Source organism: Entelurus aequoreus, linkage group LG18 (assembly GCF_033978785.1).
Source record: "Entelurus aequoreus isolate RoL-2023_Sb linkage group LG18, RoL_Eaeq_v1.1, whole genome shotgun sequence".
In the NCBI taxonomy this organism is placed as follows: domain Eukaryota; kingdom Metazoa; phylum Chordata; class Actinopteri; order Syngnathiformes; family Syngnathidae; genus Entelurus; species Entelurus aequoreus.
The window spans coordinates 33225885-33250687 of NC_084748.1; the positions used below are offsets into that span (position 1 = coordinate 33225885).

The window sequence follows — 24803 nt, forward strand, 5'->3', positions numbered from 1 at the left end:
ATTCAGATTCAGATTCAGAAGTACATTATTAATCCCAGAGGGGAAATTGAGATGTATTCAGACTTGAACTTTAACAGCCACATTAGGTCAATCACATCAGCAGCTTTTTACCGCCTGAAAAACATTGCCAGAATTTGAGGAATAATGTCTGAATCAGACTTAGAAAGACCAATCTGTGCCAACAGTTTAGACCACTGTGATGGCCTTCTCACTGGGATCTCTAAACTAGCTGTAAAGCAGTTGCAGTACATCCAGAATACTGCTGCTCGAGTCCTGACTAGAACCAGGTAATACAACCATATTAGTCCAGTGCTTAGGTCACTGCACTGCTCAGAGAATAGACTTTAAAACAGCTCTCCTTGTGTACAAGTCTTTTCATGGTCTTGTGCCAAAGAACCACATGAACCATCTCGGCCTCGAAAAACCTCAGGGAGCGGTCTGGTGTCTAGAGTCAGGACCAAACATGGTGAAACTGCCTTTTAGTTTTATGCTCCTAAAATCTGGAATAGTCTTTCAATCAACGCTGGCAATGTTCAAATCCAGGCTGAAAACACTTTTAATTGTGCATATGACAACTGAAAGTATTTTATCTCCACTCTTTGATTTGAATTTGAATTATAATAGTTTTTATGATGATTTTATTTTATGATTTTAACTTGAATTATGATTATTCTTAAGATTATTTTAATTTTATTTTTTTAAATTTTCTATAAAGCACTTTGAATTGCCTGGTGTACGAATTGTGCTCTACAAATAAACTTGCCTTGCCTTGCCTTGCCTACGAAGGGTGGGAAAAATATCGATGCGGCAATATATCACAATACATTTGTAAGAATATAATAAAGAATATAATTTTTTTTTTTTTTAATTCATGTTGTGGGCTAACTGTAACTCAAAGATGACTTCGACAAGAAGTAGAGGGCATTTTTATTTAAGTGTAAAGAAACGTGATGCACTTGCTGTGCAATTACAATGAATGTTAATGGACCATTTGAATTACATGATACTTTCTAACTCTGTTGTCCATTGAAATATTTCTGTCATCAACTGTACATACATTTATACAACTTGTATTTCAATCTGCAATTTAAACGTATGAGTGAACTAGAATATCGCAATAGTGTATCATATCATGATACGTATTGTATGGTGAAGCCATTGCCAATACTAGGGCTGCAACCAACCATTATTTGAATAGTCGGCTTGTCAGCGATTATTTTTTCGATTAGTTGAATTGCCAAACGATTATTGCTTATTATCTGCTGTACACAGTTTGACGTTAAGTGCGCAATTCATTTTTAACTCGTTTTTAAAACATATTACAGTAACTTAAATTGTACGGAAATAAACATTAATTACTGTGAAATGAAACATTGTACTTTATTACACAATCACAGTAATCTAATTTAAACACGAAATTCAGTGCAAAAAGTACTTTCACCCGGTACTTTTTGGGTTATTAAGCTGCAATTATTTACCTAAAGAAAAAAAAGTGCAAACACGAACACGACTATCAATGAAAAATTTTACTTAGCAACTCAGTCTTTGTCGATTAATTTTCATAATCGGTGTTGTCGATTATGTTGCCAATACCCAACCCTCGTCGGTACACACAAGTGGGTCACGGTCCCAGCTCCTTGTCAGAAATTGACAAACATTTTTATTTTATTTATTTATTTATTTATTTATTTTTGTCCTTTCCAGCTACTCAGGCAAATCATATTGTTGACGTAGATGCCCGTATTAGCTGTACAAATGTATTTGTATTTGACTTTATTAAATGGATTTATATTATTATTTGGTGCAGCCGGGCCAGAGCAGGAGGGGATAGAAAGAGAAAAAAAGGAAGACAGAGTGGGAAATTGCGGGGACCAGAGGGGGATAAGACAGAGAGACAACAACAACAGCAAACACAACAATAACAAAAAGAACAACAACAACAACAGAACAGCATCAGCAAATAGTATATGTACAAATATGATGGTAAAAGTGATAGCAAAGAAGCTGTTAGTGAAATAAATATTAATAATACAGAAATGACAATGAACATTACACTACAAATGGAGCAATACAAATACTAATAGAAATTGCACTATTGATAATGAATAATAATAATAATTACCTCTATTATCAACAATACAATTGTTTCAAATGCAACAATACTTATATGTAACGATAATAATAATATACAAAAGAGAGCAGATAAATGGAAGGGACAAAAGAGAAGCCAACTATATTAACCTTGTAGATTGTTATAGTAACAATAGGTTAAGCTTTGTCAGTGTGCCGTGTGTTATCCAGTTTCCCCTAGGGCAACAACGTTAATATATGTTTGATGAAACGTGATTATATGCATGAGTGTATGTATATATATGTACTTCAATATGTACAGTACAGTATTGACAAACATTTTTAATGAATATACAGCCGATGTCTACTGTAATTTGCTAAGATATAAGTGAAATATAAACCAACAAAAATTCCACTTTCAGATTTTCCCTCTCAGGGGCATTGCCATAGCGAGTCAGTTGCATGAATACTAAGTACAGTAGAGTGTATACATACTAAGTAGATTCATAGCGGCATGAAAAATTGTAAATTTTTGTGGTTGCAACTGAATTATTTCTAACAGGAATGAAATCAACCACGAAGCTATGCTATGCACAACACCAGCCAACAATTTAGTCAAATGAGTGCTTTGTACTTTTGAGGGAGTGAGACCCTCTTTCTGAAGGAGCAAATGTTCCTCTGCAAACAATATGCAACAGGTTTACCACAAACTCAGTGACATACATTAGACGTCGCCACAACTTTGTGCAACTATTCATTTATTCTTCAAGCAGGCTACATACCAAGCAGTACACTTCCATCAGGATCGAAACAGCGCTGTGCGGGGCCCCATTAGAGCTGCTCTTGTACTGTGCAAGTTCAGTAACACAAATGGAGCAAGCGGGAGCACACAAAGGTACTTAAAATGTATTACATTAAGTCAGGGGTGTCAAACTAATTTTACATCGGGGGTCACACGGAGAAAAATCTACTCCCAAGTGGGCCAGACTGGTAAAATCACGGCAAGATAACTTAAAAATAAAAACAACTTCAGATTGTTTTCTTTGTTTAAAAATAGAACAAGCACATTCTGAAAATGTACAAATCATAGTGTTGTTGGGTTTTTTTTACACTTACATGTTGCAGTTAATGGTATTATATCTTTTTTTGTCGTTATTTATACTTTCTAAATAAATTATGTGATAATGTTTATCAGTCAACTCATTGGTGTTAATTTTCAATCTATCAAGATAAATAAATAATATCAAAATCAAATTACAGGATGTTATTCATGTAGTTTTCTCATTTTCCTCGGCTGGTGTACTAACATCATGTGTTTTTTGTTTTTTTAAATAGCATAATTTTTTGTAGCACAATCTACAAAGACACAAATAATTGCTATTGCGATATCTAGTGGACACATTTAGAACAGCAGTTTCTTTCATCCCAAAATTTAGGCTAATTTTTATACTTAGCAAAACTCATCTCGTGGGCCGGATCAAACTTGTTCGCGGGCCATACGTTTGACACCCCTGCATTAAGTACTCTTTGAAGGATGCACCTTTTTTTCTTAATAACCTCTGTAATTGTGTATTTATTAATAATGACGATCCATATTCATATCCACACTATAATTATGAGTCTACATTGTTTTAAATCTACACTTCTGTGATGAATTCATTGCTAATATGGAGGGAACATGTATAATCATGTCTCAGACGCCTAAAATGACATTTTGACACAATACAGTATATGGGCCTAACATTTAAAAAGTGTGTATGTTGATTATGTTCACATGAATAGCCGTGTGCTTAAGCAATAAACTAAGAAAGCTTTTAAACAGCTGCTATGTGTCACAGTGGCTGGCATGTGCCACAACTGTCAAACAATATTATTGTTTTATTTTTTTGCAGCAGCAGAGTGCAACCTCACTATGTGGAGGAAATACAAAGTAAAAGCTCAACCTAATGTAAAACCCAATGTGCAGAGTAGCATAATGGACTAGCCTGCAGAAAACAACTAGGATCACTGCAAGTATCTATTTGATTGTTTTAAAGGAAAACATTGTACATTTTTGTTTTCAGTTTCTTGTTTTTTTCTTTAAATCAAACAGCTACTAGAAACTGAAGGTTCAATCCAAAATGGCAAATTGTAGCAGCGAATACTATTATTGTACACCACAAAGTTTTAAACAAATAATTGACTAGTAAACTTAAAAAGATGTCCAAACTTTTTTTCCACTGAACAATCATAGGATGTCGGGGGTATTTTCATTGTCCATACAGTATATACAGAATTTTTTCTAAACAAAAAAAAGAGCCTCAATGTCAGATTTGTGTTATTAAGGTCAGCATTTAAATTTTTCGTCATTACATTATACCCATCTGCTCCTCTATTCCACTTTTTATGTTGTTTTTTTCAGCGTTAGTGTTTTTAAGAATGAGCCGTGGGCACTTAAAGAATTAGCTGCGGGCAGTAAATGGCCCCCAGGCTGCACTTTATACACCCCTGCTTTATATTCAGTATTCACTGCCGTATGGTATTTTACAATAAACCAAAATGCCTCAGTTTCACACAAGTTACAAATAGATGGATGGATGGATGGATGGATGGATGGATGGATAGATGGATAGATGTTAATGCAATTAATAATTTATATTAAATATGAGCCAATGTTTTCAATGTGTTATTTAATATACTCATTACAATGAAACTTTTTAAAAACAGGTTACAGGTTAGAAAAGGTAATTCTGGTTGCATGGAGATGGCCCAAAAATGTATTAAAAAAATTGATGCTTATAAAAAATATTAATGGTTATTCGGATCCAAATAAAAAAATGTTGTGCACCCCTAAGTGGCGGTTAAGGTTTTTTTTTTTAACATTTTAAGCTAGGCTTGTCCAAAGTGTAGGGCTTGGGACATTTTTTATTGACACAGTGCACATGGTAGAACAAAAACAAGGAGTTACGTGGGGGAAAAATGCATAATGTAGGCCGAAGACAATATAGCAATGTCACGATAATCGGTTTTAATGATAACCACAATAAAATTCCAAACGATTAGTATTACCGTTTTAGATTAAAATTATCGAAAACCCGTGATCGATAACTGCACTCTGATAAACCCATGTACTACCTTGCGCCAGCTCGCTAGCCTAAATGTTAAAATGAAAACAAGAAACATTAACGTCTTTCTCCATTCTAAAAGGACATATCCCAATCTAAACGTATATAAACACATTACTGTCTGAGCAACTAAGATATTCAATTGTACAAAGTGAACCTATACAAGCAGTGTTCTCTTAAAGCAAAGTGATTGCTCTATAATAAGAGTAATACAAGATGGGGGTGTTTTTACGGTGTGTTCAAGGACTGTTGTACAGAATAGAATGCAACAACATGCTACATACAGTGCAAACCAGGATTTAAAACAATAAAAGCATAGTGTTAAAACAGATATAGTGAAGCATTAAACATGCAAAATAGTGGGTTTTCTAATAGTGTGCCTATTTATTTTAGTAAAAAAAAAACTTGGTCAAAACATACTTTTTGACCACATTCACTATACCGCCTATAATAATGCTAACCATGATCATTTTGGTCACGATAACCGTGATTTAGAATTTTCCAATCGTTAAATCCCCACTACAATAATATAATAACTAGGGCTGTCAAAAATTACGACTTTACTCGTGCGATTAATCACAAAAATGATGAGGACTGGTGTGCTCAGTGGTAAATTTCACTACAAAGTACACCCTGAGTGGACTTCAAATGAAACGGTTTGCACGTTTTTAGCAAATAAACGTGGTGGATTCAAGTAACACACATTAAAAATGTAATTTGTGTCAAAATATTGGGGTCTTTTTTCAAGTGAATTTTTATGCAAGCAAGTAATAACCTGTAAATTAATCATGATTAAAAAAATATAATAATCGTTTGACAGCACTAATGATATAAGCACATCACTTTTCGAGCAACTAAGATATTCAATTGTACACAGTGAACCTATCCAAGCAGTGTTCTCTTAAAGCAAAGTGATTGCTCTATAATGAAGACGGAGATGTTTTTGCGGTGTGTTCAAGGACTGTTGAACAGAATAGGACGCCACAACCTCCGCCAGAAATAATAATTAATATGAATATTAATAGATTTTATATGTTACGCACGTTTCATGTAAATAAATGTTAAGGTGCTACATACTGTACAAACCAGGATTCAAAACAATAAAAGTTTAGTGCTAAAACAGATACTTTTAGTGAAGCATAAAACACGCAAAATAGTGGGTACTCTAATAGTGTGCCTATTTATTTTAGTAAAAAAAAATACAAATTGATCAAAACATTTCAGTGAGTGTATACTTATTGACCACATTCACTATACCGCACCGTGATCATTTTGGTCACGATAACCGTGATTTTGAATTTTCAAATCGGTAAATCCCCACTACAATAATATAAAAACTCGGGCTGTCATAAATGACGTCTTTATTCATGTGATTAATCACAAAAACGACTCCGACTGGTGTGCTCAGTGGTAAATTTCACTCCAAAGTACACCCCGAGTGAACTTTAGATGAAACGGTTTGCACGTTTTTTTAGCAAATAAACATGGTGGATTCAAGTAACACACATTAAAAATGTAATTTGTGTCAAAAATATTGGGGTCTTTTTTTAAAAGTGAATTTAAATTATGCAAGCAAGTAATAACTTGTAATTAATCATGATTTAAAAAATATATTATAATCGTTTGACAGCACTAATGATATAAACACATCACTGTCTGAGCAACTAAGATATTCAATTGTACACAGTGAACCTATCCAAGCAGTGTTCTCTTAAAGCAAAGTGATTGCTCTATAATAAGAGGAATACAAGACAGAGGTGTTTTTGCGGTGTGTTCAAGGACTGTTGAACAGAATAGGACGCCACAACGCCCGCCAGAAATAATAATGAATATTAATAGATTTTATATGTTACGCACGATTCATGTAAATAAATCTTAAGATGCTACATACAGTACAAGGATTCAAAACAATAAAAGTTTAGTGCTAAAACAGATACTTTTAGTGAAACATAAAACATGCAAAATAGTGAGTATTCTAAGTGTGCCTATTTATTTTAGTAAAAAAAAAAAAAATTGGTCAAAACATTTCAGTGAGTGTATACTTATTGACCACATTCACTATACCGCACCGTGATCATTTTGGTCACGATAACCGTGATTTAGAATGTTCAAATCGGTAAATCCCCACTACAATAATATAATAACTCGTGTGATTAATCACAAAAACGACTCTGACTGGTGTGCTCAGTGGTAAATTTCACTCCAAAGTACACCCTGAGTGGACTTTAGATGAAACGGTTTGCACGTTTTTTAGCAAATAAACATGGTGGATTCAAGTAACACACATTAATAATTTAATTTGTGTCAAAAATATTGGGGTCTTTTTTTAAAAGTGAATTTAAATTATGCAAGCAAGTAATAACTTGTAATTAATCATGATTTAAAAAATATATTATAATCGTTTGACAGCACTAATGATATAAACACATCACTGTCTGAGCAACTAAGATATTCAATTGTACACAGTGAACCTATCCAAGCAGTGTTCTCTTAAAGCAAAGTGATTGCTCTATAATAAGAGGAATACAAGACAGAGGTGTTTTTGCGGTGTGTTCAAGGACTGTTGAACAGAATAGGACGCCACAACGCCCGCCAGAAATAATAATGAATATTAATAGATTGTATATGTTACGCACGATTCATGTAAATAAATCTTAAGATGCTACATACAGTACAAGGATTCAAAACAATAAAAGTTTAGTGCTAAAACAGATACTTTTAGTGAAACATAAAACATGCAAAATAGTGAGTATTCTAAGAGTGTGCCTATTTATTTTAGTAAAAAAAAAAAAAAAATTGGTCAAAACATTTCAGTGAGTGTATACTTATTGACCACATTCACTATACCGCTCCATGATCATTTTGGTCACGATAACCGTGATTTAGAATTTTCAAATCGGTAAATCCCCACTACAATAATATAATAACTCGTGCGATTAATCACAAAAACGACTCCGACTGGTGTGCTCAGTGGTAAATTTCACTCCAAAGTACACCCTGAGTGGACTTTAGATGAAACGGTTTGCACGTTTTTAGCAAATAAACATGGTGGATTCAAGTAACACACATTAATAATTTAATTTGTGTCAAAAATATCGGGGTCTTTTTTTCAAGTGAATTTAAATTATGCAAGCAAGTAATTAATCATGATTAAAAACAGCACTAGTTATAACATAAGTGCAATACATTTTCATAACATGGTCACTACTGCACAGTTTCTCTTGTTTTATTCTTATTTTTAGTGTTATATTTTTATTCTTATTGTTGCTTTTTATTTGTATTCTTATTGTTATATTTTCAATTGTATTTCCATTATTGACTTTTTACTTTTTAAATTCGATCTCAATTCTGTACACTGCTGCTGGAATTGAAATGTTCCTGAGGGAACTCTCCTGAAGGAATCAATAAAGTACTATCTATCTATAAAAAATGAGGGGAAAACTAACCTGTTTCTTTCAAAAGTAATATTAAACGTTGCATTGAAAAATATCAAAGTTGTTGCTGGTGTATAAAAAAAAAAAAAGTTTGGACAGCCCAGATTGAGTACTTCCAGGGGGGTCCAAGCACAGGCACTCACCGACACACTCGTTGGCCTCCCGGGCAGTGGCTCTCTGCCACGGCCGGTCATAGTGGAAGGGCTTGCACCTGTCACACTCCGGCCCGGCCGTGTTGTGCTTGCACTCGCACACCAGCTCCCCGTCGCGGTCCTTGACGCAGCGCGACGCGTGTCCGTTGCACTTGCAGCGGCCGCCCACCTGCAGGTCGGACACGGCGTAAAAGTAGGAGTCCCGGGCCAGCTCCGAGTCGTCCTCGTTCTCGTCGCCGAACGTGTGCAGCCGGCCGAACGTCACCCGGATGTCGGTGGCCGTCACCCAGTCCTGCAGCACCGGGGAGTTGTCGAAGTCGTGCGCGGAGGGTCGCGCGTCCAGCGTGCTGAAGGCGATCAGGCCGCCGCTCAGCGGGAACATGTCGGTGTGCGAGTCCGTGCAGATGGCCTCCTGCTCGTTCTGCTTGGTGATGGCGGCCCGGTTGGGCTTGTTGTACATCTTCCGGCACTGGGTCGAGTAGAACTGGAACGGCACCCACGTCTTGCCGTAGTCCATGGACTTAAAGATGACCATGGATTCCGGTCTGGGCGAGCAGAACTGGAGGCTGACGTAGGTCACCTCGAACTTCTTGCCCAGGGACAGAGTCAGGGTGACGTTCTGCGGGGACTGGATAAAGTTCTCCGACCGCCAGCACGTTAGGTTGTGCGGGTTGTTGAGGTCGGTGAGGTACGCCGGAGGGTGCGACCTTTTGGGGTCGGACGCGTCGCAGGTGTGACAGTTCCGCGTCCGCTCGTCCACCTTGTCCGCCGAGCTCAGCACGCAGTAGCGGCCGGGGGTCCGCCCGCAGGTGCTGGACACCCTCACCTCCTGGCCGAAGGCCGAGTTGACGAAGTCCGGGATGCATCGGCGGGGGTGGCCGTGCTCGTCGTAGCAGGGGTCCGGGGGTGAGGTCTGGGCGGCGAAAAGAGCCACACCGCCACCGTAGCCTCCCGCCGTGCTCCGCCACGACAGCGAGGCGGCCAGCAGCACCGTGAGCGCAGCATTCAGAGCCCGGAACATGTTCGGTACGCGTCGGTCCAAAAGTGTCCGCCGTAGTGGTGCTGCTGGTGGGAGAGGATGTGAGTGTAGAGAGAGAGAGAGAGAGAGAGAGAAAGAGAGGAGGAGAGAAAGTTAGTGATGGCAATTAAGTCACATGCACACATGCGCTGATCTGTGCAGGGCCGCCCCTGGATTTATTTTGGCCCTGAGCAGCGCCCCCCCGTTACAAATGTGTTCACACTTTTGTATTCATGTGAAACGATTTTTATACGGGTTTTTTTTATTTTATTTTATAAAACTCGAATCTATCTACAAAAATATTAAAGTTAACATTATTAAAACAGACATTTTTCAATGTTTACCTCAACTGTGACTAATGGCATGCGCCACGGGAGTCAGTGTGAAAAATATGGGAACATGATGACGTCATATTTTCATCACAGAGCAGGAAGTGCCTTGGAAATATGTTTGGGGTAAAATCAAGCGCCCTGTCATTCATTAATTAACATTTTGCATGCTTTTATTGTGGGGCCAGTACACATTGCAAGGCCATAACTAACAGATATATGTTAGAACTATACACTAGTTTTTATTGAGTTGAGTTGAGTTGAGTTTTGAGTTTATTTCGAACATGCAAGCATACAACATGATACATCACAATTTCCAGTTTCTCTTTTTAACATGTTCGAAAAGGAGTAGGAAGAAGCAGAGCTTATTTAATCCTACCCTTTTTCTTTACATAACAGTTGCAAAACTTTTTGTTCACTTCCTGTTCACAATTTATTCACAATAAACTCCATAAGTAATCACAATAAAAATAAATAAATAAATAATAGTAAGAATTTAATAATAATCATTGGTGAAGTAAGTCATATTTCATATGATGAGATAAGTAAGATTACTTTAAGAATGAATGAATGGATGGACGAAATAAATTGAGAATGTTTGTCATGGTTCTTCTTCTTTGTACTTTGTAAACACTTTAAGTTTGAAGAGTTTCTTGAAGTGTATCATAATAGTACATTGTTTGATTGCTTTGCTTAATCCATTCCATAATTTGATTCCACATACTGATATACTGAAGGTCTTAAGTGTTGTACGTGCAAACAAATGTTTTAAATTACGTTTTTCTCTAAGATTATATTTCTCCTCTTTTTTTGAGAAGAATTGTTGTATATTCTTGGGTAGCAGGTTATAGTTTGCTTTGTGCATAATTTTAGCTGTTTGCAAATTCACTATGTCGTGGAATTTCAGTATTTTTGATTCAATAAATAAAGGGTTTGTATGTTCTCTATATCCAACATTATGTATTATTCTAACTGATCTTTTTTGTAACACCGTTAATGAATGAAGTGTACTTTTGTAATTATTTCCCCATATTTCTACACAGTAGCTCAGATATGGTAACACTAGTGAGCAGTAGAGAATATGAAGGGATTTTTGGTCTAGAACATGTTTAGCTTTATTCATTATTGACGTGTTTCTTGCAACTTATTAGAAATGGAAACAAGCAAGGATTTTACGATGCATGTGCATGTACGAGCCAAACTGCCCCACAACAAAAGCATAGAGAAAAATATGGAACTTATTGATTGCAACTGAATAAAAATGTCAGACTCGTGCAAAGCTCTTTAGGTAAACCTCTACCAAGTAACTAAGGCAAAATACGTCTCTAAAGCCTCAAATTCCAAACGGCTCATTTGGAAAGAGGCAAACATGTTTTATTAATATCTCTGCCAGGCCTCCATTGTTTGTATTCAAATTTTCTAGAGTTTTGGGGATGCAAAATACACAAAAACAGGTATCAATAGGTAAGAAACTTTATTTTTTTGCAGAACAGAACCCCTTTAAGTATATTAGCTCTTTTAGCTAATTTTACAGAGTTTTATCATGTTGTCCTTGACATACGCTAACTGTTAGCATGCAAACCTTAGCACACTGGCTTTTTTTAAAAAAAATTTAGCTCATTTTGCTGATATGCATAATATAATTCAGTGGTTCTCAAATGGGGGTACGCGTACCCCTGGGGGTACTTGAAGGTATGCCAAGGGGTACGTGAGATTTTTTTAAAATGTCTGTCAAAAAGAACTGTGAAAAGAAATGCAACAATGCAATATTCAGTGTTGACAGCTAGATTTTTTGTGGACATGTTCCATAAATATTGATGTTAAAGATTTCTTTTTTTTTGAAGAAAGGTTTAGAATTAAGTTCATGAATCCAGATGGATCTCTATTGCAATCCCCAAAGAGGGCATTTTGAGTTGATGATTGCTTCTATGTGTAGAAATCTTTATTTATAATTGAATCACTTGTTTATTTTTCAACAAGTTTTTAGTTATTTCTTATATCTTTTTTTCCAAATAGTTCAAAAGACCACAACAAATGAGCAATATTTTGCACTGTTATACAATTTAATAAATCAGAAACTGATGACATAGTGCTGTATTTTACTTCTTTATCTATTTTTTTCAACCAAAAATGCTTTGCTCTGATTAGGGGGTACTTGAATTAAAAAAATGTTCACAGGGGGTACATCACTGAAAAAAGGTTGAGAACCACTGCCCTAGCACACCACTAGCTATGCTTAGTCTATAGTAAGGGGCAGCCCTGCACACTGTTCTGTGCAGGCCCGCTCATGGATACATTGAGGCCCTAAGCGGAATTTATTTGGAGCCCCACCATTCCAATTTTTTTTAACACGTTTCTAATAATGTAATCTATTTTGATACATGTTTTGTAATAAAAAAAAAAATAATAATAATAATAAAAAAAAAAAAAAAATATATATATATATATATATATATATATATATATATATATATATATATATATATATATATATATATATATATATATTTTTTTTTTTTTTCTTCTATTTTTTTCCATCCATCCTTCCATTTTCTACCGCTTGTCCCTTACAGCAGTGGTCCCCAACCACCGGGCCGCACCCCGGTACCGGTCCATGGATCGATTGGTACCGGGCCGCACAGGAATAAATAAAAAAATAAAATATATATATATATATATATATATATATATATATATATATATATATATATATATATATATATATATATATATATATATATATATATATATATATATATATAATTTTATTTTTTTATTAAATCAACATAACAAACACAAGATACACTTACAATTAGTGCACCAACCCAAAAAACCTCCCTCCCCCATTTACACTCATTCACACTCATTCGCACAAAAGGGTTGTTTCTTTCTGTTATTAATATTTCTGGTTCCTACCAATATAGATCAATACAGTCTGCAGGGATACAGTCCGTAAGCACACACGATTGTATTTTTTTATGACAACAAAAAAAATAAAAAATATCCGTGGGACAAATTTTCAAGCGTTGACCGGTCCGCAGTTACCAAAAGGTTGGGGACCACTGCCTTACAGGGTTGCGGGGGGCGCTGGAGCCTATCCCAGCTGCACACGGGCAGAAGGCGGGGTACACCCTGGACAAATCGCCACCTTTTTAATAATAAATTTAACATTATTAAAACATAAATTTTTCAATTTCCCCAGCTTTACTTCAACTGTGATTCAATCCCAGTGCCACTTTTTCGAGAGATGAGCATTAACGGTGTGCACTGTGCACCATTAGGAGTATACACTGTAAAAAATGACCGTAAAAACTACGGCACAATAGCAACAGTAAAACACCATAAAATCAAAAATGGTTTATCCCAGTAGTAGATGCAGTGGATTCCTGCAAATTGAAAAACAGTAGATAACCTAAATTACTATGGAAGTTGGGAGAGTGGCCGTACCAGCAACCTGAGGGTTCCTGGTTCGATCCCCAGCTACTACCAACCTAGTCATGTCCGTTGTGTCCTTGAGCAAGACACTTCATGGGTCGTGGTTAGTGTTTGCATGCATGGCAGCTCCCGCCATCAGTGTGTGAATGTGTGTGTGAATGGGTGAATGTGGAAGTAGTGTCAAAGCGCTTTGAGTACCTTGAAGGTAGAAAAGCGCTATACAAGTAACCCATTTACCATTTACCATGTATACACTGTAAAAAAAATTTAAAAAAAGAAATTACAGTAAAATACTGGCAGCTTTGGTTGCCAGTAATTCACTGTAAAATACAGTCAGCATGTATTGTACAGGACATAACAGTATGTTGATGTTGGATCTGTTATCTTAAAGTTGATAACTGTTTTTGCGTATGGTAAATTACTATGAAAGAAAACTGCTATATTGTTAACCTGTTTACAAAAAAACTATACAATTTACGGCAAAATACTTGCAGCTGTGGTTGCCAGGAATTCACCGTAAAACAGATTAGGGCCAATTTTAGTGTTGCCAATCCCCCTACTAGGCGCATGTCTTTGGTGGAAAAAACGAGCCTTCCTTGCTCCGTGTCTGTTAAATAGCTGCTTGCAACGAGTTCCAGTTACGGAGCATTGAAGGCTCATTTTTAATAGCTCACTTGAAGGAAGATGTTGTGAGTTGTCCAGTGAAAGGTTGTACTAATACTTTCAAGTTGAAATCCTTATGTACGGCTCGCATGTCTCAGAAAGACAGGTATCTTGCAGATTCGCTTGTACCTACAGTGAGAAGGTCCTGTGTTTGATTCCCTGGTCTTTCTGTGTGGAGTTAGCACTGACTGGGTGGGTCCTCCCACCTCCAAAGACATGCACCTGGGGATATGCTGATTGGCAGCACTAAAAGTGTCCCTATATAAGTTTATTGTAAACAGGTTAACAATACATCAGTTTTTTTTTCATAGTAATTTACCGTAAGCAACTGTCAAATTAACTGATTTCACATCAACATACCATAATGTTCTAAACATTGTGACTATATTTTTAAGGTGATTTCCTGGCAACCCCAGCTGTAGGTATTTTACCGTATATTTGATAGATTTTTATTTTTTTATTTTTATTTTTTTACAGTGTAGGGTATTATAGGGGTTGAGAACAATGCCGTCGTATTCTTATCAGCAACAGAGCAGTAAGTGGCCAGGAAATACATTTGCGGTGAAATCAGGTGTCATGTCATTTAATAATTGCCCTTTTACATGTACTTAATTGCGAGGCCCTATTTATATAACGAGGGGCGGCTCTGCACACATGCACTGTTCTGTGCACTGTTCTGGCTAAATCAGGCCCAAAGCAGAGTTTTATTTTCTAACCCCCCGATTGCAATTGTTTTTTCACACTTTTTTATTTATTTGAAACAACATCTATACTTATAAAAAAAAATCTAACTTAAATTTGAAGCATGTTTTGTTCTAAAAAAAATTCATGATACATTTTTTTGGCAAAATAACAAATTTTGCATCATTAAAATAAAAATCTAAATATCTTACGAACCAAGTATTTGAATCCTGCACTTCTGCTTATAAGCATAACACTCACACAGGACACCACAGTGGACTGTGTGACTGTCTGGAGACAATTTACTGGGCGACATATTGTCCCACAAATTTATTCTCAAAAAAGGATATTAAAGTCGGAATTATTTTGGGGCCAGTTCAATCACTAATGTAACCGTAATGTAATAATAACAATGCAATTAAAAAGCAATATCCTTTTAATAATTCTCATGAGTATTTTACCAACAACACAGTTTTGGTTGAATCACTGTAAAGTGCTTCTTAATGTTAACATGCTATTATAGTATAAATGCCATGTTGTATTTGATCATTCTTTGTTAAAAACTCACTCCTGTTACTTTGAGTCCTGTTACTCAAATGAGTCGTCTTGAAATGACATGAAAAGGCTGCTTTGGTTGTGCCAAAACACATTTTGAGTATTTCAATATGTGTGTTATCAGTTTTTGAGCTGAAAAACTGGCATTTAAGTTTATTGATAACAAATTAGTGTTGAATGTGATTGTAATCATACTAAAACCGAGTAGACAAACTTATTTGTAAACAATATAAAGATACATTTATACGCCAATATTAGACAATGTACAAAACCCAAAACCAGTGAAGTTGGCACGTTGGGTAAATCGTAAATAAAAACAGAATACAATGATTTGCAAATCCTTTTCAACCTATATTCAATTGAATAGACTGCAAAGACAAGATAGTTAAAGTTCGAACTGGAAAACTTTGTTATTTTTTGCAAATATTAGCTCATTTGGAATTTGATGCCTACAACATGTTTAAAAAAAGCTAGCACAAGTGGCAAAAAAGACTGAGAAAGCTGAGAAATGCTCATCAAACACTTATTTGGAACATCCCACAAGTGAACAGGCTAATTGGGAACAGGTGGGTGCCATAATTGGGTACAAAAGCAGCTTCCATTAAATACTCAGTCATTCACAAACAAGGATGGGCCGAGGGTGACCACTTTGTAAACAAATGCGTGAGCAAATTGTAGAACAGTTTAAGAACAACATTTCTCAACGAGCTATTGCAAGGGATTTCACCGTATACGGTCTGTAATATAATCGAAAGGTTCAGAGAATCTGGAGAAATCACTGCACGTAAGCGATGATATTACGGACCTTCAATCCCTCAGGCGGTACTGCATCAAAAAGCGACATCAGTGTGTAAAGGATATCACCACATGGGCTTAGGAACACTTCAGAAAACCACTGTCAGTAACTACAGTTGGTCGCTACATCTTTAAGTGCAAGTTAAAACTCTACTATGCAAAGCCTAAGCCATTTGTCAACAACACCCAGACATGCTGCCGGCTTCGCTGGGCCGAGCTTCTAAGTTAATAATTATTTGCAAAAAAAAGTTAAGTTCCTCAGTCCGAACATTAAATATCTTGTCTTTGAAAAGGATTTGCATATCATTGTATTCTGTTTTTATTTACGATTTACACAACGTGCCAACTTCACTGGTTTTGGGTTTTGTAAGAATATCCACAAAACAATACAATGATTCCCTTTAATTGGTTTCCACAAATTCAAGTCAGTCGAGCAAAATAACAAACAAACAAAAGCAAAGACTATCCTGCTAAAAAGGAAACCTAACAATATATAAATATTGTTCCACAAATATAAATAATGCAGATTCTGCATGGTGTATGGTGGTGATAGCGTCATGGTCCAGGGGGCTGCCCGAGTGCTCACGGAACTGGGGAGCGGTGGTTCATTGAAAAATAAATCTTTGCCAACCAATTAGTTGATACTTGTTTATATTGACAAATGTGCTGTTTTAGACTGCAATATTGCTCAATTAAGGGACACTTATTCCGTACAGTATGTCGAGCTTGTGCGCTACTGTGTGTTTAGCTGTTATGTACTGTAGGTGCTGCTCCTAGTAGCCCATAACCTACCATGTTTACCTTTGGTAAATGACTTGACTAAAATACAAAACCCAAAACCAGTGAAGTTGGCACGTTGTGTAAATCGTAAATAAAAACAGAATACAATAATTTGCAAATCCCTTTCAACTTACATTTAATTGAATACATTGCAAAGACAAGATATTTAATGTTCGAACTGAGAAACTTTTTTTTGTGTGCAAATAACCATTAATTTAGAATTTAATGGCAGCAACACTTTGCAAAAAAGTTGGCACAGGGGCATTTTAACCATTGCGTTACATGGCCTTTCCTTTTAACAACACTCAGTAAACGTTTGGGAACTGAGGAGACCAATTTTTGAAGCTTTTTTGGTGGAATTCTTTCCCATTCTTGCTTGATGTACAGCTTAAGTTGTTCAACAGTCCGGGGTCTGCGTTGTGGTATTTTATGCTTCAAAATGCGACACACATTTTCAATGGGAGACAGGTCTGGACTACAGGCAGGCCAGTCTAGTACCCGCACTCTTTTACTATGAAGCCACGCCGTTGTAACACGTGCAGAATGTGGCTTGGCATTGTCTTGTTGAAATAAGCAGGGGCGTCCATGAAAAAGACGTTGCTTGTTGCCAATTAGCCTGTTCATCTGTGGGATGTTCCAAATAAGTGTTTGATGAGCATTCCTCAACTTTCTCAGCCTTTCGTGCCATTTTTTTTAAAGAACATGTTGCAGGTTGATTGGCAACACTAAATTGGCCCTTATGTGTGAATGTGAGTGTGAATGTTGTCTGTCTATCTGTGTTGGCCCTGTGATGAGGTGGCGAATGCAGCTGAGATAGGCTCCAGCACCCCCCGCATCAAATTCCAAATGAACTAATATTTGCAAAAAAAAAACAAGTTTACCAGTTTGAACGTTAAGTATCTTGTCTTTGCGGTCTATTTAATTGAATATAGATTGAAAGAGATTTGCAAATCATTGTATTCTGTTATGATTTACGATTTACACAACGTGGCAACTTCACTGGTTTTGGGTTTTGTACAAAAAAAGACCAACCTTGTGAGTTTATTGTTGGACATTAAGGATCTAATCTACTAAGCTCCAAATCACACACGCCAAACAGTGTGGGCAAATGTTAAAATTGCGTGTACATTTAGTGGACGTGTTGCATGTGATTTCCTGAGACTGTGTGTACAACTGATTGGTTGCATGTCTGGTCAAACGTTGGGCCAATCTTGAAGGATCAAGATGGTATCTATTTATGTTCATTTAGCTATCACGTACAGTATAGGTAGAAGTTCCCACTTACACTAAAACCTGACTAACATCGCAGCCTGCATTTATTCTGTTTAGCGTGTGTATAGTCCAGCGGTTTTTACCATTTGCAAAGGAGTTGCCGCTAAACTGATGAATGCTGGCAGAACCAAGTTTCGCAAAGCCCACCAATACGGTACCTGCTGTGGATGAGAAGGCAGATGTTATCACGTGACATCCCGGCAACATGGCAGGAAATTCAGGTTCAACACAATATTGACAATCATCTGTTCATTCATCAAATAAATAATTGTTATTGATGTAAGTTGTCATGCATGGTATCATGATAGCTGTAATTACCTTTTACTATGACCGATATCACACCGTATCAGACATGACTTTACCACAACACACACTGCCTGAACAGTAGAGGTGGCATCTGTAAAGATGAAAGTTACCAGGTTAAAAAGAAAGAGTTGAATTTTTTTTTTTTGTAAATCAGATTATTTTTCAAATACAGCACTAAAAACAAGATATCCAGAAAATTGATGGATAAACATTACAGTTGCAGTTTGCAGCTTTGCTCTATTGCAGATTTCTTGGATTTATTTAGGCAAATTATGCATATTTTCAGCCTGAATTAAGCATTTTTAATTATAAAAATGGCTAAATTAACAAACAATATCAATACAAGAATAGTATCTGTCACTAGATGAGACCAAGCAAACAAACAAACTAACAAACACAATTTCATTATACTTGTCCAATGACAATAAAGATCCATCCATCCATCCATCCATCCATCCAAACCAATCAGAGCACTCTGTTCAGTATCAGGGCCAGTGATTGGCTCAGCCTCAGCCAGCATTAATATATTGGATTAACGCGGGGTAAAGGTGACCATGTTTCGTGTCTAAATGGCTCTCCTAATGTTTAAAAATATATTGAGAAGGTCGTAGACAATAATAATTCCTACTTATTAATGAATTTACCTCGAAGAGCTGGCAACGGTTTATTGTAACAGTATTATGTAACATAATATAGATAGACTATATATATATATATATATAGAGTACAGGCCAAAAGTTTGGACATACCTTCTCATATAGGTTTTCTTTATTTTCATGACTATTTACATTGTAGATTGTCACTGAAGGCATCAAAACTATGAATGAACACATGCGGAGTTATGTACTTAACAAAAAAAGGTGAAATAACTGAAAACATGTTTTATATTCTAGTTTCTTCAAAATAGCCACCCTTTGCTCTGATTACGGCTCTGCACACTCTTGGCATTCTCTCGATGAGCTTTAAGAGGTAGTCACCTGAAAGGGTTTTCACTTCACAGGTGTGCTTGAAGCTCATCGAGAGAATGCCAAGAGTGTGCAAAGCAGTAATCAGAGTAAAGGGTGGCTATTTTGAAGAAACTATAATATAAAACATGTTTTCAGTTATTTCACCTTTTTTTGTTAAGTACATAACTCCACATGTGTTCATTCATAGTTTTGATGCCTTCAGTGATAATCTACAATGTAAATAGTCATGAAAATAAAGAAAACGCATTGAATGAGGAGAAGGTGTGTACAAACTTTTGGCCTGTACTGTATATATATTTGTGTAATGCATTATATATATATACTATTAATATATAAATTAAAGTATATTAATACATTAATATAAAATGGTGTTATATATATTTAATATATGTTTTGTATTAGTTCTATTCGAATCATTCTTCTATAAATTATAACATTTTTTGTTTAATACATTTAAAATTACTTCTGATTAGTCGCCACAGAGTACGCGTAAACGGTGAGCAAAAGGCTGCCTTGAGTGTTTGAGCTAAGTGGAGAAAAATGCAGATTTACCCTGTTTTTTTTAATTAAAATCTAGTTATTATAATGCCCCACTGGGATCCAATTTAATTTAAAAATCCCTTTAAAAGAGCAGAATGGGAATGCACAGAGCTGCAAAAACACTAATATAACCGCTTTGTATTGCACAATACTGCCACCTATTGCTCATACTGATGTACAACTGGGATTTTGTTTTTTTTTCATTGATTGTCTGATATCAATAGTAGAAACATTGAACAAACCTAAGTTGAATCTACCTTCTGGTTTTGGTAGTGGTCATCCTTCCAATAAGAAAGTAATTTTAAAAAGTCCTGTAAACTTGTAAGCTGAAAAAGGTACAGGATTGTTGTTGGACCCCTTTAACTGTACTAATGGCCACGAGTATTTGTTCTCATTGAATTCCAACTTGTGTTGTTGTTATTGTACATTGAACAAAAGGGCAAAGTAAACTTTAAAACAATTTCTAACTTTACAAGTACATAATATACAAACTATATTGTGTATATCCAACTGGACTTTCATTTGGTTTGGTTTGCTGTCCTTTGTTTTTACATTACAGGGGACGGCTTGGCGCGGTTGGGAGAGTGGCCGTGCCAGCAACCTGAGGGTTCCTGGTTCAATCCCCAGCTTCTACCAACCTAGTCACGTCCGTTGTGTCCTTGGGCAAGACACTTTACCCTTGCTCCTGATGGGTCGTGGTTAGGGCCTTGCATGGCAGCTCCCACCATCAGTGTGTGAATGTGTGTGTGAATGGGTGAATGTGGAAATAGTGTCAAAGCGCTTTGAGTACCTTGAAGGTAGAACAGCGCTATACAAGTATAACCCATTTACCATTTACATTTTATTTGCACTATTGGATCACAATCTATTTATTCTATTCAGAATTTATTCTATTTTTAACCTCTACTACTACATTTTGTGTTACCTTATGTGCCTATTGTCTGCTAGTACGACTATAAAGTTATTTAAAACATTGGTTATACCTAAAATGTAAAATAATTAATAATCCCAAAATAGAAAAAACATCAACTCAGTCGACCACATTTTAAAAAATATATTCTGTTTTCACAGCAAATAACTGTAATTTCGAAAATAGCATTTTACCGTAAATAATATCTAGATCGCTAGTTTGATTAATGTTAACTGTTCTTTATAACATTGTTTACGTGTCTAATAAAGATTTGATTAATTTATGATGTCTCAGGTGTGATTCACTACAATAGGGCCCTACAGCACACTGGATTCCAGTTAATTGAAATACTACAACACTTGATATTGTTCAGATAAGTTACATTCAAGAACTTGCACACAAAGCAACACTGGAGGTGACTATGACGTGCGCATTTTCCGCGCATGCGTACTAGGGAGCGTTGCGCCGGCGGACAGAGGGGGTGAGGGGGTCTTAAACGGTGGCATTGTTGTGTGTGGACACGGATAAGGTTAGGTGTGATTTACCCTGGATAACCTTATCCGGCTTAGTGTAAACGGGGCCTTAGACTGTTCAGATCTGGTCTAGCGGCTGGTGGCAAAATCCTAAATGTTTATACTCCAAAACCAGGAGGGTGTGCCTAGGAAAGGATCGTTTCGTCCTATTGTAGTGAGAACAACAACTGTTTTGGTGCAAATGAGCAACCCTACAGTCAAAGCCAACGATGGCCGTTGAAGTGTAATTTCCCCTCGTTGGCGTTGAGGTGTTGCAGAACGATCGTTGTGGATCGACTACTACCAGTCCAAAATAGTCGGAATCCCCCAAGTAAGCATTACCGTATTTTCCGCACTATAAGGGGCACCGGATTATAAGGCGCACCTTCAATGAATGGCATATTTCAAAACTGTGTTCATATATAAGGCGCACCGGATTATAAGGCGCACCTATGCATCCATTAGATGGAGCTGCGCTAAAGGGAATGTCAACAAAACAGTCAGATAGGTCAGTCAAACTTTATTAATAGATTACAAACCAGCGTTCTAACAATTTTGTTTACTCCCAAAATGAATAAACAGCTGATTTACTCGTGTTACGGTAAATCAAACGTTAGTGCTATCACAATACAGTAACACTCAAAATAGTGCAGAGCAATAACAATATCAATAACTCAACGTTGCTCAAACGTTAATGTCACACAACACAACACACAAAATAAACATGTAAAGCTCACTTTATGAAGTTATTCCTCATCCACAAATCGCTCAAATTCTTCTTTTTCAGTGTCCGAATTAAATAGTTGGGCGAATACGGCATCCGTCTCGTCGAAGTCGTCATTAATCGAGTCCTGCCTTCCTGAAAGCTAGGACCACGGTTGAGACTGATATATCAGCCCAGGCATTTACCATCCACTGGCAGATAGTGGCGTATGTCGTCCGGCGCTGTCTCCCTGTCTTGGTGAACGTGTGTTCGCCTTCTGTCATCCGTGTTCTACTGCGTGACTGATCGCCTTGAGTTTAAACTCTGCGTCGTAAGCGTGTCTCTTAATAGGATCCATTTTGGGGTCTTTACATAAACACACAAATGGAAATGAAACGTCATATATCCCAGCATGCACCACTCGCTTCTTCTTCTACGGGGGCGGCTGCTTACCATAGAAGAAGAACTTCTTCTTCTACGGGGGAAAATGAAGTCGGCGGCTGCTTACCATAGAAGAAGAACTTCTTCTACTACGGGGGAAAATGAAGTCGGCGGCTGCTTACCGTAGAAGAAGAAGCGCTTCTTCTTCTATGGGGAAAAATAAGTTGGCGGCTGTTTACCGTAGTTGCGAGACCTAAACTTTATGAAAATGAAGTTTAGGTTTGTTGAGGGCTCAATATTGGTCCATATATAAGGCGCACCGGATTATAAGGCGCACTGTCAGCTTTTGACAAAATTGGAGGTTTTTAGGTGCGCCTTATAGTGTGGAAAATACGGTACATTCAGTTGTAAACAAATGGCACAAATGGAATACTGGTCACCTTCTGTGACCAGAATGTTTCTAATTCCTGTTATATGTTTGAAGCTAAATTGCAGAGTCTTTTAGGAATGTTGGAAAGTACAGTGTTGTATGTGGGAGACAGGTGTTGTCGGTGTGCCCTGAGATTACAACGACCTGGAGGAATGAGACATGACTTAATATCAGAAGTACTTTATTAATCCCTGACGGGGAAATTACTGCATACATCAGCAGCCAAATTAGACGTCATAGAATGGGACGGACACTATCCACCAGTAGGTTTGGACATCACTAGGTCGATATTTTGTTATTTTTATTTAGTGACATTTTTATTTACCAACTTCCAATTTCTTCCAACAACAACAAAAAATTGTCCAAACTGCTGTTGGTTCGGCTGTGCTCTTTCCAAAAACTTTGTGTTATGTTTCTATTTTGTGTGCTTCTAAATATTCTAGAGCCTTCTCCAACACATTTTGTAGTCTTCCCCAATTTACAAAGCACTTGCTCTCTTTGTTTCACTTTCAGCAAGCTAGCTGCTAAGCTTGCGGAGCTAAGCTAGCCCCGGTCCGTAGCCTTCCGTTTTGAAGATAGCAAGAACTCGATTGATTGATTGAGACTTTTATTAGTAGATTGCACAGTTCAGTACATATTCAGTACAATTGACCACTAAATGGTAACACCCGAATAAGTTTTTCAACTTGTTTAAGTCGGCGTTAATCAATTCATGGCTAAAGGACTAAACGTGAGTACAATTTCATTTTCTTGCACCCTTCTCGTGGACAGGCTGTCTCTGCTGGAGGGACGTGTCCGCCAGTTAGAGCAGAGTAACTTCGTAACTTTCGATGCCGTGGACACGCTTGTATTGTATTGAGCTAACTAGCCCAGTTTAGAGCAACTCTAAACAGCCTCCAAGCTGCGGTGAGACGCACAACGGATTTAGTTTGTTAGCGAGTTTTACACACCATTCTACCTGCCAACAAACCGCAATGTAAACGAGAGAACATTTATTTGATAGACTATCGCGTTATATGTGGCCTTGTTATATCGAACTTTGAGTTTAGTAATTTATTAACAAGTATATTGTACCACACAGCAGCAACGGAACTAATGAAAATGGTTGTAATAATAACAAGGAGCAACTGAGCAGTCAACGTTTGAATGCAGCTTCTGCCATTTTACGGAGACTATGCAAATTACATCAGTAGGTTGACTACAGCCACGGCAGTAAATGTTTATATACGGGGACTCTGCGGATATTTAAATAGTGCTAATTGAAACATTTACCCAAACCCTGATGAAGTGCCGTGAACAATTGGAGCATGCCAGGTGGGGTACACTGTGGTCATCTGAGGCGGCGTGGCTTGAGGGTTCCAGGTTCGATCCCTGCTTCCGCCATCCTAGTCACTGCCCTTTTGTCCTTGGGCAAGACACTTTACCCACGTGCTCCCGGTGCCGCTCACACTGGTTTTAATGTAGCTTAAAAGATGTACAAAACCAGTGAAGTTGGCACCTTGTGTAAATCGTAAATAAAAAGAGAATACAATGATTTGCAAATCCTTTTCAACTTACATTCAACTGAATAGACTGTAAAGACAAGATATTTAATGTTGGAACTGAGAAACAACATTTTTTTTGCAAATAATCATTAACTTAGAATTTAATGGCAGCAACACATTGCAAAAAAGTTGGCACAGGGGCATTTTTACCACTGTGTTACATGGCCTTTCCTTTTAACAACACTCAGTAAACGTTTGGGAACTGACGAGACCAATTTTTT

The 24803-nt window shown here is 37.0% G+C and overlaps 1 protein-coding gene across 1 annotated transcript in view; it reads right to left on the bottom strand.

The window, feature by feature from the left end:
• The window catches only part of LOC133634052 (netrin-1), a 186980-nt gene extending 177169 nt beyond the window's left edge, over positions 1-9811 (bottom strand). The window contains exon 1 of the mRNA XM_062027004.1: positions 8752-9811. Coding sequence (XP_061882988.1) covers positions 8752-9781 — 1030 coding nt within the window. The 5' untranslated portion in view covers positions 9782-9811. The remainder of the gene's footprint in view (positions 1-8751) is intronic.
• Between the last annotated feature and the right edge of the window lie 14992 nt (positions 9812-24803).